The 14171-nt window shown below is 40.8% G+C and overlaps 1 protein-coding gene across 7 annotated transcripts in view; it reads right to left on the bottom strand.

Moving 5' to 3' along the window:
• Positions 1 to 1873: 1873 nt before the first annotated feature.
• Positions 1874 to 14171, bottom strand: part of ARMC8 (armadillo repeat containing 8) — an 86819-nt gene continuing 74521 nt past the window's right edge. For 5 of the 7 annotated variants that reach the window (XM_037406432.1, XM_037406430.1, XM_037406428.1 and 2 more), the window contains 7 exons: positions 12494 to 12586; positions 11873 to 12022; positions 10013 to 10108; positions 7681 to 7776; positions 7116 to 7188; positions 5752 to 5845; positions 1874 to 3841 (listed from right to left, as the gene is read on the bottom strand). In XM_037406432.1, the coding sequence (XP_037262329.1) occupies positions 3808 to 3841; positions 5752 to 5845; positions 7116 to 7188; positions 7681 to 7776; positions 10013 to 10108; positions 11873 to 12022; positions 12494 to 12586 (636 nt within the window). In that variant the 3' untranslated portion in view covers positions 1874 to 3807. Of the gene's footprint in view, positions 3842 to 5751; positions 5846 to 7115; positions 7189 to 7680; positions 7777 to 10012; positions 10109 to 11145; positions 11309 to 11872; positions 12023 to 12493; positions 12587 to 14171 lie in introns of those variants that run through there. The other 2 variants (XM_037406431.1, XR_005107193.1) reach the window with 2 other exon arrangements.

Below are 14171 nucleotides of genomic sequence, written 5' to 3' on the forward strand. Positions count from 1 at the left end.
CTACTAAACTGGAGGCTCCGAACAAGCTGTGGGACGCAGACACGACCGCCCCAGCACGGAGCGGAGGGGACAAGCTGCTGGCCCCACTCCGAACAGCCGAGTTTTTGAAGGCTGGTGGGGGGGTTTATTTGCAGTGAGAGCGCGGTGCCGGCGCAGCCCCCAGGGCGATGCTGGGCTGCAGCTCCCCCCGTCCATTCCCGTGCCCGGGCACGCCGGGCTCCAGCCGCAGGCCTTGCCGGGGCTGCTTGGTGGCACGCAGCGCGTGACGGCGGGTATCCTGCTCCTCCGGCTGGCCAAGGGTGCTCCTGGTTGGGAACTGTTAAATCTCCTCGCCCCCCCGGCGAGCCGAGGGGTCCTGGCTCAGCGCCTCCCGGGGATGCGCAGGGGCTGCCCTGCCTGCAGCACCAGCTCAGCAGGGCAAACTGCACCCCTGGGTGCCCCCAGCATATGTAGAAACAAGCCTCCAGTGAAATCCTGGTGATCTTAAGCACCACAAAATCTCTGCATGTTTACACCTATCATGCGCTTACATTTTAGGATTATCAATGACAGTCCCTGTTAAACCCATCTTCTAGTCCACAAGAATCTAACCTTACGTATTCAATTATTCCTCTGCCTGTTGTGTCACTGCTTCCCAGCACTTTCACAGAGGCACAGCAGCTATTGCAATGGTTAACATCTGTAAAAATAAATTTTAAAATAATATGAGATGTTTGCCTGAAGAGTACACTGGCAGAAGACACTTTTAAACAGGTCACTGGGCTTCTCTCACTATTACAACACACATCTGAGACTGGAACAACCGCCAAGTTGTAAGTCTCCTTTGACTTTCTGTGTGGGAGAGACTACTCTCAGTGTGGGCTGGAGGCGGTGGGGAGCAACCAAGCGTACCACCTGTCTGCCAACTCACATGCCAAACTCCATGCAGAGGTATTTACTTCTTTGCCGTAACCTCTGAGAGAAGGACCCAGATATAAAGAGTGGACATACCAATCAAAATTGATCAGGACCGGTTTTCAAAGAGAAATGGCACAGGAACAGCCAAAATCCTAGTGATTTGTATTCTGTCCACACAAACTTTGCCTTGGTTCTGCAAGCAAACCTGTAATTCACAAGACACTGCTACCTAAAGTGGGCAAAGATTTGCCCCAAATGGCAAATGAGTTTGCTCCCTCTGTGAATCTCAGGCTATCAACTGTCAGTCTGGAGAGAAGCTGGCACAGAAAACTGAGATTTCTCCATGAAGCTGAGAAAAATCTAGATGTTCTGGTAAAGTTCTCTTTATTTACAGTATTCTTCTTTTTGTACATACCTATAGCAACATCAAAAATTATTCACAAAGCTTAACTGAATGTAAAAATGTTCTCATCCAACTGTATGTCCTATCGGTATCTGTGGAAAACGCCAATTGTTCTCATGCAGCAACGAGATTGTCTGAGCATTGTTTTTTAGTTTTACTGGTAGAATTTTAGGAAACCACCTCAAAACATGTAACAGATACTTACCTTTTTTCTGAACACCTTTAGGCACGGAAGTTTTATAGAATCAAACTCAGATTTGCTTTTAGAAACATGAACTGGGGGAGGACGAGAAGAGATATGTAAGAACTTGAGCTCCTAAACGTATACAGCAGGACTGCAAATTTATGTCAGATGCACACTTACAGTTTTGCAATTACAATACTTGCCTCAGAACTTTTTTCTCAGTTCACGCAAAAATATATCTGAATTCTATAAACAAGGTTTCACTTCTGAGGTAATGATACTTATCAAGTTCTCACATATTTTTACTTTCCCTTTTGTTCAGCCCCCAAGGTCCATCATGAAAAATTTGCAGAAGGACATTAAAAAACTGCCAGTCACTTACTGCAATGCCTGGGGAAAAAGTGTCAGGTGCTCACTTTTATTTGTCTTTCAAGAGTGGAAGAAATTACATGACATGTATATATTCGCCTTTGCAACCAAGTGATAACAGTTATCTGATACATAGCACATTCAAATTCCAGGCCAAACTGTGGTCACATATTCTGACACAAGTAGTTAACCTCAAAAAAAAAAAAAAAAAAAAAAGGCTATCACAATTTGACCGTCTGATTAGAAATCAAAGATTAAGATACTTATCAAAATTGGTTAGCAAAGTTACAGACATCTCTTCTTGCTGCAGCCTTCCTGAAGTTCAATGTAACAAAAGAATGATTTGGTTTAAGACATTGGCTGCAATCTTCAGCGTGCCTGTTAGTGCTATGTAAATATAGTGTTTGGAGACACTGACGATTAAAACTATGGTCTAAACTGAAATCAGAAAGTAGACACGGGAAGAAAGCAAGAACCTGAACTGCATGAAGGAGAGCTCCCTGCTGCCCTCATTTGTTCCTATGCGTATTTAACTGTGAAGCCACTGGGGTCCCATATTCCAGCCTAACCTTAAAACAGCCGTCTTTGTTTGTAGTCCTATTTTTTTCTCCACACTTACAGGCACAACTTCAGGAATTTATGGACAATCTAGGCTTCTGAATGCAATAAAATACCCTCACTTATTATCCAGGTATCCAAATCCATGCAATTGTGTATATCTGCTTATATACAGAAAATCTGTAGTAACATTACTGAGCTAAAAAAACCAAAACAAAACCAAACCCCCAATTTTTCCATCCCTTCCCTACTTAACACACCCAGCTGATCTTTCGTGGAAATAACTTGTAAGTCGCTAAACTATATCTGTAGGTAAAGGATGCAAAACAGAAGCAATCCCTTTATCACTGCTTGTCAGCTCCTCCCAGTCTCTTAAAGCAGAACTTCTGCAACATACTGTTTGCTCTCTATTGATGTTACTGATCAGAACATTCTTATCACCAGTGAAATAAGCTAATCCCTCAGCAATTATCTGAGCAAGTTCTTGGCTAGGAAAGCAATAGCTTATACCTGCTGATATTGCAGCCACCTGTTCCTTTCCAGAAAAGTCAACAGTCATGCTAACTCTGAAGTATGAGCTTTTCTTCTAAAAATGTGAAGAAATCCAAAACAAGCCAGTTGACCCATTTCCATGGATTTGAGCATGTCATCAGTACCAGGTGACCTTGTATGGCAGTAAAAAACCCTTGGACCTTGTCAGTACAGAATGCGCTGCTTATAATTTGGGGTCTACTGTCTCCCTCTATTTTTCTCTTTAGAAAGGAAGTATAATGTAAGTTAAGCTGAAGTTCAGAAATGCATATATTTTACTTAAAAACATTCATCTGTTCAAAATTCAAAATAAACTTTATGGGATACAACAGTTTGGTTTTTTTTTTTAAATAACATTTCATTCAAACTGTATATAATTCATTGAAGTATTCGTACAGCAAACAATGGTTAACCCTTGAAAACCTGTAGAAAAAGATTTTCACACAAAAAAAAAGAAAAACAAAATTGAGGTATCACACCCACACACATTCACCCAAGCACACGTGCACACCCGAGCACACGCACACACATCCACACACACAGGCTGCAGCAAAAGCAGAAAATTGTAGGCCCAAAAGGAAAATGATGACTGATTGTTCTATCCGAAAGTCCAGGTAGCTCAGGAAAAAAAAACCCAAAAAAACCAAAACAACCCCCCAAGAGTCCTCTGAGTAAAGAAACTACCTCAAGAAAATTCTCAAGTGCACTGGAGACCTGATCATTTAAACTGTTTCTGCAAAGCAGCTCCCTGCACCTGAGAAAAATGCAGCCCAAGGTGACTTGTGCAAATATAAGGAGTCAGGAGTATCTCCTGCTATTCCTTAAGTAGACATGAGGGGTGTCCATAGATTCAATTAGTCTTTGATCATGCAAGATACTGCTGGAGTGCTGTCTTCGCCCTGCAATAAAGGAACAACCTGTGAATTATTGGGGTTTGGCTTTACCATCAACAGCTTTATGTACAAGACTATGCCTTATGCCAGCAAGAGAGGGAGGGTGAACAAGTGAGGTAAAAGGAAGCCGAGCCGCCGGCTATTCAGTTTGGAAGAATCTAGTCCGTGGTGCAGAAGCGCTCTGTGTGGGCTCTAACAACTTAAGAATCCACCTTGCATCTAAGAATAAGATGATCTAACCGAGCGTATTAGATGCTTAGCATAAACCAAGCAACTTTCAAGTATGGTGGGGCTTAAGATGCGTGTTGAACTGCATTATCAACATCCCTTACTAAAACTCCTTAAGAACTATAATTATGAAGAGCAATTATTTTTCTGTACTACAGATGCACCATGAAAAGCAGATCTTCGAGCTGAAATGAAAGGTGTTGCAACTCAGAACGTACTAGAAGCACGTTAGTCCTGTTAGGAATACCAGCCCTACCAAAAACATACCATGAGGCGAGAAGGAGAGAAGGACCAGCAGCCAGTGTAATACTGGAATTTATGTGATCTAATGCTGTGCAACATCTCTGTTTGGAGAAAAACACCTCCCAGAAGTCTAGGGTTACAGTTTCATCATCGCCTCAGCTAATTCAGTGTTTTCCTACCACCTGAAGTGAGCAGCCTTGCTCTTCCTTTCTCCCCCACGCGTCCCAATCATGTTATCGTGACCCTGACAGACTGTTCCAAGATCCGATACTACTCGGCAATCCAGAAGAAGATTATTTAATTTTTTCTTCCGAGTTTCCTGCTGTGTTCACAAGCTATACCAGCTCCTCAAGGGGGCTGATGAGGCAGAGCTGGGATATGGTAACAGTGGGAGCGGGCAGCCAGAAGAAACAGGAGGGACAGAGACTTGCAACAGTGCTAAGCGCAATCAGCTCCCTTAAATCAGTCTCTTAAAACCAAGGCTTAAGTGTTGACAGGCAAGGCCCATTTAGCAGAAAGTATTTTTACTGGTGTAAGTTTTACTCATATTTCTCACTGTTTGAAAACCCTATTTAGCTTTTCTGTAATTTTCTGTGAGCCTGCTTACTGGTATCTGTATGTTCCTGATTAGCACCTTCAATACTGATATTCTGACATTGATTTTAAACAGAGAAGTCCTAACTTTACTACAAAGACGTCTAAGAACATTGGAATACCTTCCATAAAAACAAGAACCCCAAATTTAATGCATTTTAAAACAATGCACAGTTCTGAGTGGTGTTGTCTGTGTATGACCTCTTCCAAAAATCAGATCAACTCCTTTAGTTCATGAAAGAAATGCGGGCTGTTACTAACTGTAGGTGGGGATAATTGCAGAGAGAACATAAAAAACCAGGAACTGTCATTAGCTATTTTGGTTCTATGTCTTTGTGAAGAAGCTAGACTATCTGTGTGGATACTGTAATTAATGAGTAACAGAACAGATATGTTAGCAGTTACTGTTGAACTTGATTAGTTTAAAATAATGTAACTGAGATTAACAACAGTGGTGATCCTGTATTACCTTTTAAATTCATAGTGTTACGTGATGGTGTACCATTATTCCCGTCCTCTGGAACTTTGTTAGTAGTCCAAAGTTTACACAAATATTTGCGTATCAGTGAGATTTCAGAGAGGATCCTCCACTGGTTTACAAGATTTTAAGTGTAGTTTTTCTATACTATTGAGAACTTCATTAAAATTCATTAAACTCCAGATCAATTCAAAACCTGTTCTTTCAATAAGCATTCATCACAATTTCTTTATACACCATGAAATGCACTGCAATGATAGCCATTTTCTGTGGAAATTTTCTATCATCAAAAGATTTCAAAAATAAGACACTTCTTTAATAAAAAAAAAGATTTCCCTCTAGTCTTCTTTTTTGGATTTTTGTTTATACTCACTTGTCACACAGATTTGGATCCGATGACTGACTCAATTTATGTAGAATATCTACTATTCCCATGTCTCGTAGTTTATCTTGGCGTTCTTGTGAACCTACAACAGTAAGTCACATTGTTGAGAATACCACCAAAAATAAAAGTCTGCAGAAGAAAGGAGTGGTAGCAGAAACCAGCTTAAAGGAGGGGTACGGAACACAGTTCAGCTCAAACTCAGCAACAGAAAAACTCCCTCAGCTGTGGCTGCTTCCCAAGGGAAATAGAGTTTCTTTTTTAGTACTCCATATGTGTATGTTTAAAGAAAAGAAAATTTTGAAGGCAAAAAATCTGAACACATTTTATCCTGAAAAAGCTTGACTTCACCTGGTTTATTCTCATCTCTCTGATTTGGATGCAGAGAACATTTAATGGGAGCTGTGTTTCTGAGTCTGACTTGTAGCACTGTATAATGCCAGTCTAACGAGCAGAAAGCCACCAGGAGCGCAGCCAAGTGCCACACACTGAATGAAGTTCTGTGATCCGAGAGATATGGAGTAAGTTACACAGTAGGGAAAAATCAAAAACAAAGTAGACACACTGATTTCTTTGCTGAAGAGCAGCATGGTCAACTTGAGCGTCTGTAAATCATCCAAGAAAGTCCTCCTCCCAGCCCCACCGCTCCTCAAAGTGCATCCCCTCCCACCACTCCTTCCCTTGCCATTTCTTCCAGCTCCACACTGCTGCCTCCAGCTGCCCTCTCCACGCTCAACACAAACACACGTATTTCTCTGTGCAGCAGCATCCTGCAGCTCCCTCCTGGTTGCTTTCCATTGTTCCAGGCCATGACTCTTCTTATCGAATACCTTCCCCATTCCTTCCAGTTCCACCCAGAAGTCCTTTGACTGATTTCAAAGACTCACCGACCAACCCATTCAAGCCATCCAGGCTGGGGAAAATTCTTTGCAACAAATCCCCTTTCTAATCCATTTATCCTCTCCAGTGAACCTGTTCCCTCCAACAATGAACTTCCACAACCTCCTTAAGGCTCGGAAGCTGGAAGCTCCCTTACTAGGATTCTCTTTCTCTCCAATGGTTTTCAGATTTTACAGAAATGCTACAGGTGGAAATCTCCTACTGTATGACTATCATCAACTATGTACTGACACTCTCTTCTTGTGTCTCCCCTTCCTGCCCCAGAACAGCTCTCTACACTTTCCTCAGTGTCCTCCTGACCACTCTCACTTATTCCATATTACGCCTATAACGATGTCTCCCTTTACGTTTTGGATCCCGCTGTGCTGTGTACTGCAAATACCGATTCCTATGCAACACTAGCCTTTTGGTCAGGATAGTAACTTGTATATGCCTTAATAATGAGGCTTTCTTACCTTCTTCTTCATTCCATATGAGATTAGATACACAGAACATGGCAGCAAGCTGAAGTTTCGCATTTGAATGACTCTAAATATAGAAAAACAGTACTCAAGTTTAGATGAAGAAATTAAGAAATTCTCACTTACATTTTGGCATTCATCCTGTAACAAACATGGTGGCAGAGTTGAGACTAATTCTTATCTACAACTTCTCTCAAAGTTAGTGCCATAACATAAGGCACTTGAGTAGCATTCAGTCACTTCCTTCCAAATACTTATTGAGGTCTACAAGATATCCCTTTTCCGAGATCATGAGATGTTTTCCATGTAGAGTTTTTACAGGTACTGCTTACGTCACTGTAACATTCTTATGGGAAGCAACCACTGGATTTTCCTTTTAATCAGATCTTCAGTACACCCCTGCCATACAGAACTGTACTACGTGATTTCTTGAACACAACTGGGTATATGAAAGTTAAGTGCATGATACTGAAGAATTTACACAACAAAATGCTAAAGTACTCTCTTTCATTCCTGCAGAAGAGCAACATAAAAAACATTTAAGACAAATTCCCCATACCATGTAATATTTGATTTTCTGTAGGATATCATCATTGGTCATAATCAGTTCTTTTGCCGTCGTCCCATCTGCTATATTGGCAAGTATACATAATGTCTGAAAGAGAGGAAAAACTGTTAAGTTATTTGGCAACAGATCACATGCACACTCATACAGTTTCTCTGACAGCTCTGAACTTGTAAAAACCAATTTATTTAATTAGCTTTATTATCTCTAATCCAGAGTTTCCAGCTTGCTTACATCTGGGGCCAATGCCAAAGAGTTAACAGCTGCGGATGAACAGCCCTGGCAAAAAGCAGACATTGCCTTTTTAAAGTAAAAAGCAACATTCGTTAATTCATTTCAATGAGTAAAATTTTAAGTGTCTCATAGAAACATGCAGCATATAGAAAAGATTAAATACACTGGAAAATAAAGCAGTCTATTCTGTATCAGTGGCTAGGGAAAAAACTAAAACCAAACATATCCATCTGGTTCTTCAGGCCAGGAAAAGGAAAAAAGAGAGGCCTATCTGCTGATCTAGCACAGTAATAACTTCTTTTCCACAAGTCTCACCCCTGCAGAGATAACTCAAACTACTAAGGCATCTAGTTATTTCTTGCCAATTAGAGAATCCATCCTACAGAATAACCTTGAAGCATCTAGGCTCATGTTGCACTACATACACATGACATTAAGACTTGCACAGGCAGCTTTCCTGGTTCTCAGGAGGCACTGGGAGATGCTCTACAAATTTCTTCCCAAAGAGCTGTGGAAGAACTTAACCATCTCTTCTGGGCGTGCAGGGATGACTACAGGAGGACACTGGAGAATGGCCAGCACCTGTATGATGCCCGTGTCTAAGCTGCACCACATTCACATCAGCAGTTGCAGAGATTTGTTACTTCCAAGCAATTAATTACATACTGATGAGCCCTGTCAGTGACAGAGGTTAAGTACTGTCCTGCTAGAAGTATGTGTTCTTGCGTGCAGATAGGCAGTGCTGGATGTATGACTTGACTGAAATAAAAGCAAGCTGCTGATCACACCACAGGGACAAAAAAAAAACGCTCCGTGTATAAAAGCCCCAAACCCTGAAGGCTGTATCCCACCCTAATCTACTAGCCCTTTCCAAGAGCACTTCTCAGAACTGATTCTCCTCCAAAGTAATTCTGAGAGGCTTGGCAACGTAAAGAACCTTGCAATGAAGGCCATTCCTGTCACTAGAGCTTTATCAGGAAGAATTATTCAGAAAGACGCAACTCATTAACCCTCAGCTGTTTCAGAACCATGGTATCACTAAACTTGTTATCTATTAAGAATCATTTGGTTGTTGGTTTTTTTTTTCTAATTTTGCACTTAAATAGCCATAAAAGGCCTGTTTTCTTCAGCCCATTCTTCATTGAGCAGAGATTTAGACCAGTCTGGATTTAGCTTTACTTCTGTACTCGTTTGCCATGCTCTTTGCTACTAATATCCATCCTAAGCCAAAGCAACTCTCTAGACTCTCCCACAGCTTCTTGCTGCCCCATTCTTCATCACCACATGCCCTATATGCAGAAGAAACATGGTTCTCCATCTGATTGTCTTATCTGTCACAATAATTAATCAGCCAAATTCTGCCCATTTATCCTCTTACTTTTGCCTTAGCATCCCTGCAACAGGTATCCCTGTACACAGACTCCCTTAAGCTGCCACCAAGCCAGGGATGTTTTCCATACAGGCCACCTCCTCTTCCCTTCTCCCTCTTCTCTTGTATACTGCTTAAGTTTTAATTTGTCAGGGCATGTTCCTTCCCGCTTTTTCCTGGGCTAAACCAGCCGACTCATTTCTCTGCTAGTATCTCTCCTCCTCTAATTGCTGCTGGCTCCTGTAGGCACCCAAGAACAGCTGAGTTCCTGCACCGCCCAGCAGAACACGCATTACTGCCACAAGGCGGCTGATGACTGTGTTCTTCATCACTGACTGCTCCAATGGCTGCTACAGGAGCAAATAACCATGATGCTTTCCCCAGCGTGAAATACTGGCTTCTTTATCTTGCCTTGTTCCTTCTGTCCCCTTTCTGCCATGCAACTGCCTTAGGTTCAGTTCTTCTGCTCTCCCATACAGTGCTCTCCTCTTTAGCAAACCGACATTTAAAAAACCACTCTGAATACAATTCAAATACATTTACGATAATCCATTAGAAAGAACAGCACTCCTGTAGGTACTAAAGTTAAGCTGACAGATCTCAGGAACATATTCACAGCTCATCGTAACCCCAAACAAAAAGGACAAGCTGATAAGAGTAAACATTCTTAGCTGTTCCTTAAATTTCATTCTGCCAAGACAACATGAAACAAACAAAGAGTACCTGCTCTTTGACTTCTATATTGTGCTCCCCTTCCAGAATGAGGGTCACTGCTTGCATGATTTGCTTCCCGTGAGTACTCATTATGTGGTCTATGTGCTGCCAAAGCAATAATGAAATACAATCAACATAACTTTCCAGACAAAGAAGGGGCATTCCTACTTGAATTACTCTAAGTAAAGAGTAGCAACATCGCACAAAGACCCTAGCTCCTAGCAAGGTCTCCCAAAAGCAAGAACTTATCACAGCATAAACACTTCATAATATTCCTCTTCATTTGAAGTTTGGTCTTGTTTGAGAGATATGGGCCTTGGTTCTGATTTCACTGTAACCTGCAGAAAAGACACTGGTTTCCCAGTTGCACGGAGGCCAGTCTGAAGACTGAATCCTGCTGGAGCCAAGCTCTAAGCATGACGCTGCAGTTAGAAAGAACCACTTCTGGTAACAGGGAGCTATCAGAGAGGGGTAAGGAAACTGAGGTTTCTTATCCGGTATTTGCTACTCTTACTGGAACACTGTGACCAGGTCCGATTATCCACATTTCAAAAGTCTGAGAGGGTTCAGAGAGATTAGCCATATACGTTACTTATTGTTTAGGAAAACTGTCTCAAGTTAAAAGACTTACAGGTAAAAGGTCATTTGATCACAGATGATAAACACCTACACTAAAATAAAAATGATCATTAGGTGTAACAGAGAAAGATGAAACTCGATCTACTGGATTAACCGATAGCAAAACTCAAAGAGTGACTGCAAACAGCCACCAGAGATTACCACCACATGGCACACTACAGTTTTTTAAGACGTTAGAGATTCTTGTAGGACTTCTTAAAATTGCTAATAACGAGACCTCATTCGAAAGCTGCTGGATGAGTTTTTCTGGAGTGAGTTTTGGACAGAGAATGGGAATGGCTGGTCCTGGCTCTAAAACATACTACAGAAAGTAGGTGAAGCTGGTATGTAGTTTCAGATTAAGAACACCTTAAGTGATAATGAGACTCTGCTGTCAAGAGCTCAGGGTGAATTTAATGAATGAGTGTTTATTAAATATCTTTTCACATTAAGACAGAGCTAATTTTCTATGAAGCTTATTGAGACTCAACGAGTACAAATATCAGAAGATTTTTTGCAGTGACCTTTTTATGGTAGAAACACAATACGTGACAAATGCACAGTAGAGGCTTCGTGGTTTTTTTCCCCCACAAAAATGTTGGCTTGCCAAATGTTTGCTGCATGTTTTCCCTCTGTTCTTCACAGGGGATTACCCCTTTCTTTTCCTCCACCAATATCTCTTTCTCCCTGTCAAAAACAATTCATGGGCTTACATTTTCAAACCATTTTATTTCAGTGTGTAAAATGAACGTATGCATTTTGTAAGTGCACAGTCCCACAGTCAAATTCAAAAAGCCAGTACTATCTATATAGTTGGGTAAGAACAGAAATATTTCAGGTGTCAAGAAAGAAGAAACACAGGTATCCTTAAGCTAAGCACTGCTCCACACATTGACTCAACAGTGCAACGCTCTTATTGTTGTTCTGGACAAGTTTCACAGAAAGACTGTTAGGAAAATAATTTTGCTGAAAGCTAAATGCAATGGAATTGAACATTAAATGTAACTGTCTAGCTCTATATTTGATCATAATTACAAAGTTACAGTGGACATAGATAACTCTTTCAAATGCTTTCTTATGCAGATTTGTACATTTGGTTACAGCTACTTGGATAAATCCAAAGGCCTCAGTCATAGCAGTATGTGGAACATTAATCTTAAAAAGAAAAATAACCTGTCTTACAAAAAGGTATTGTATCGTTTCCATGTTTGATCGGCTTTCAGAAGAAGGTGTGTTTGCAGCTCTACTTACTGGGCGAGTAGACAGAAGATTCCTGAGCAGTCCCAAAGTTTTCATCAGAACATTTACATCAGAATCAGAAAGCAACTGGAATAACTGCTCTGTACTCAGACCTCGTAAGATATCTGATTTGATCTTCTGTTCTGCTTGAAATGCCACGTTCTGAAAGAGACAGATATTTTTTGCTTGAATTTCTACATTGAACTTGGGCTTTCACTTTTCTAGTAGACTATTACCTGCAAACATATGTCCCTTCCTAAATAATCTTGCAAAGGTCATAATTTTTATGAACTGCTATACAGTGAATTAAATTCCCACACAGTCTCATGGCTGACCTCGTTATTACCTGCTTTTATTTGTCCCCTGGAATGCTACTAACACTACTTAACTGTTTCCCTGAATGATCCTGGCAACCAAACTGGTATCAGAATTGAAGTCTTTATTTTATTTTATGGACTAACTAATGAAGTGTTCCAGGCTGATACTGTTTTCCTTCTGTACTTAGGTGGGAAAGACAAGCCGGATTTCAGTGATGTTATTTTTAATAACAACTGATGAGTTCTTTAAGTTACATTCACAAACTTCTTAAGAAGCAAAATCACGAGCAGTATTTCATCCGTGTGTTCTGCTTACCATTAAAGCCCAAATGCCGTTCACTCGCAAGGCAAGATTTTCACTCTGTGTTAAACTACATAGAAGTTCTATGGCTCCTGATTCTAAAATGGGCTGAAATGAAGAGGGGGGGGAGGAAAATGTCTTTAAAACACTACTTAGACTAATTACACATATACAAAAACGTAAATACAATACAAAAAAGGCTTGCTTATTATCTTATTCTTGAGTATACAACATGTCTAGTCCACTCACATGAACTGGCCAAGCCACACCTTATATTCATGAGCATTAAAAGGGAGGTTTTCAAGGAAAAATTCAGATCAAGATGGCTTTATTCTCGTGTGCATGTGTACATGTATACACACGGCCATACACGTGTGTGTATATATATATATATATACACACACACACACCTACTGCTGTAATACTACACGCACATCTGCCACACTCACACAAGCAAACAGGTTTTCCACAACAACCTTCAGCATGGGACTGCTCTGCAAAAACAGTCTTCCTTGAGCAATCACATCTTTTTGGGTATCAAGCAGGATGCATGCAACTGTTTAAAAGAGGTTACGGACAATGAAAGCTGCTTGATTATCTTTGTTGACATTTAATCTTTGCATTTACTAATCAGATCAAACCAAAATCCAACAGAAAAACTTTAGCATAATGAAGAAAACCGGAGACTCTTCTTGATGATCAGATTGAAATGCAAAACCTTGCAGCATCACATCTTTAAATGACAGGATAAATATCACGCACCTTTTCTTTCCAGCTGACTAATGTAATGAGAGTTAAGTTTGGACTAACTGCTTTCAACCTGAACCAAATTTGAAGTACTAGTTTTACCTAAGACCTGAACAGCTCACGTGCTAAAAGGATTCATCTGATGGCTTATTCCACTCTAGTATTTAAGGTGTTCCTTTCTTCCAGAAGTTACTGCTTCAAAAGCAGTGAAGTTTTTTACCTGTGTTTTGGGGAAGTTGTGTGGTTTTTAACCCAGTTAAGAGCTGAATTAATCAGAAAACAGGAATGTGTGGAAAAGACAGCACTTTGTAGGAACAGGCTCGTCTCAGGGAATAGCAGCAGGACTGTAACAGAACCCTGCAGGCAGCAGCAGTTTATGCCAAAGTTCACCTGGTCCCAAGCACTTGTGCCCTGCAATGCCAGTGAGTTTGCAACGGATCAGATAGCTGGCTGGCTCCTAGGAACTTCTCCACAGCCACAGCAGAGGGGAGACATTGCAAAACTGGTTTTGACTCAGCTCTTTTACAGGGTAAAATACAGATCTGCTTCAGCTTTGTTTATTTTCTGAAGCAAGTGGTAGTGTACATACAATTTTCAAAATACTATATAGGGAAAAAAAGGTGATATATCAAATAAAGATCAGGTGGTTTATAGATGCTTTCAAATCTATTGTTTCCAAATATGCCTCTGTTTTGCATATTTTGTTTTAGCAATGATGTTTTTTACATGAACCACATGTCCCAACAGAAAATGCAGTATTTCAATCGAATGTGAAGTGGAAACACTACACTGACTGGGATATGTCGTATGAACAGGGAAGCCCACAGGCCAGTGAACTGTGCTTGTGTTACTTCAGTTAATATTCGGTCTCACAGACCTGACTAAAACCACCAAGATCAATGGATCAAACCAAGGTAATCTGAAGTGCGCCACAGGAGCCCACATA

The sequence above is a fragment of the Falco rusticolus genome, chromosome 13 (genome assembly GCF_015220075.1).
Source record: "Falco rusticolus isolate bFalRus1 chromosome 13, bFalRus1.pri, whole genome shotgun sequence".
Classification (NCBI taxonomy): Eukaryota; Metazoa; Chordata; class Aves; order Falconiformes; family Falconidae; genus Falco; species Falco rusticolus.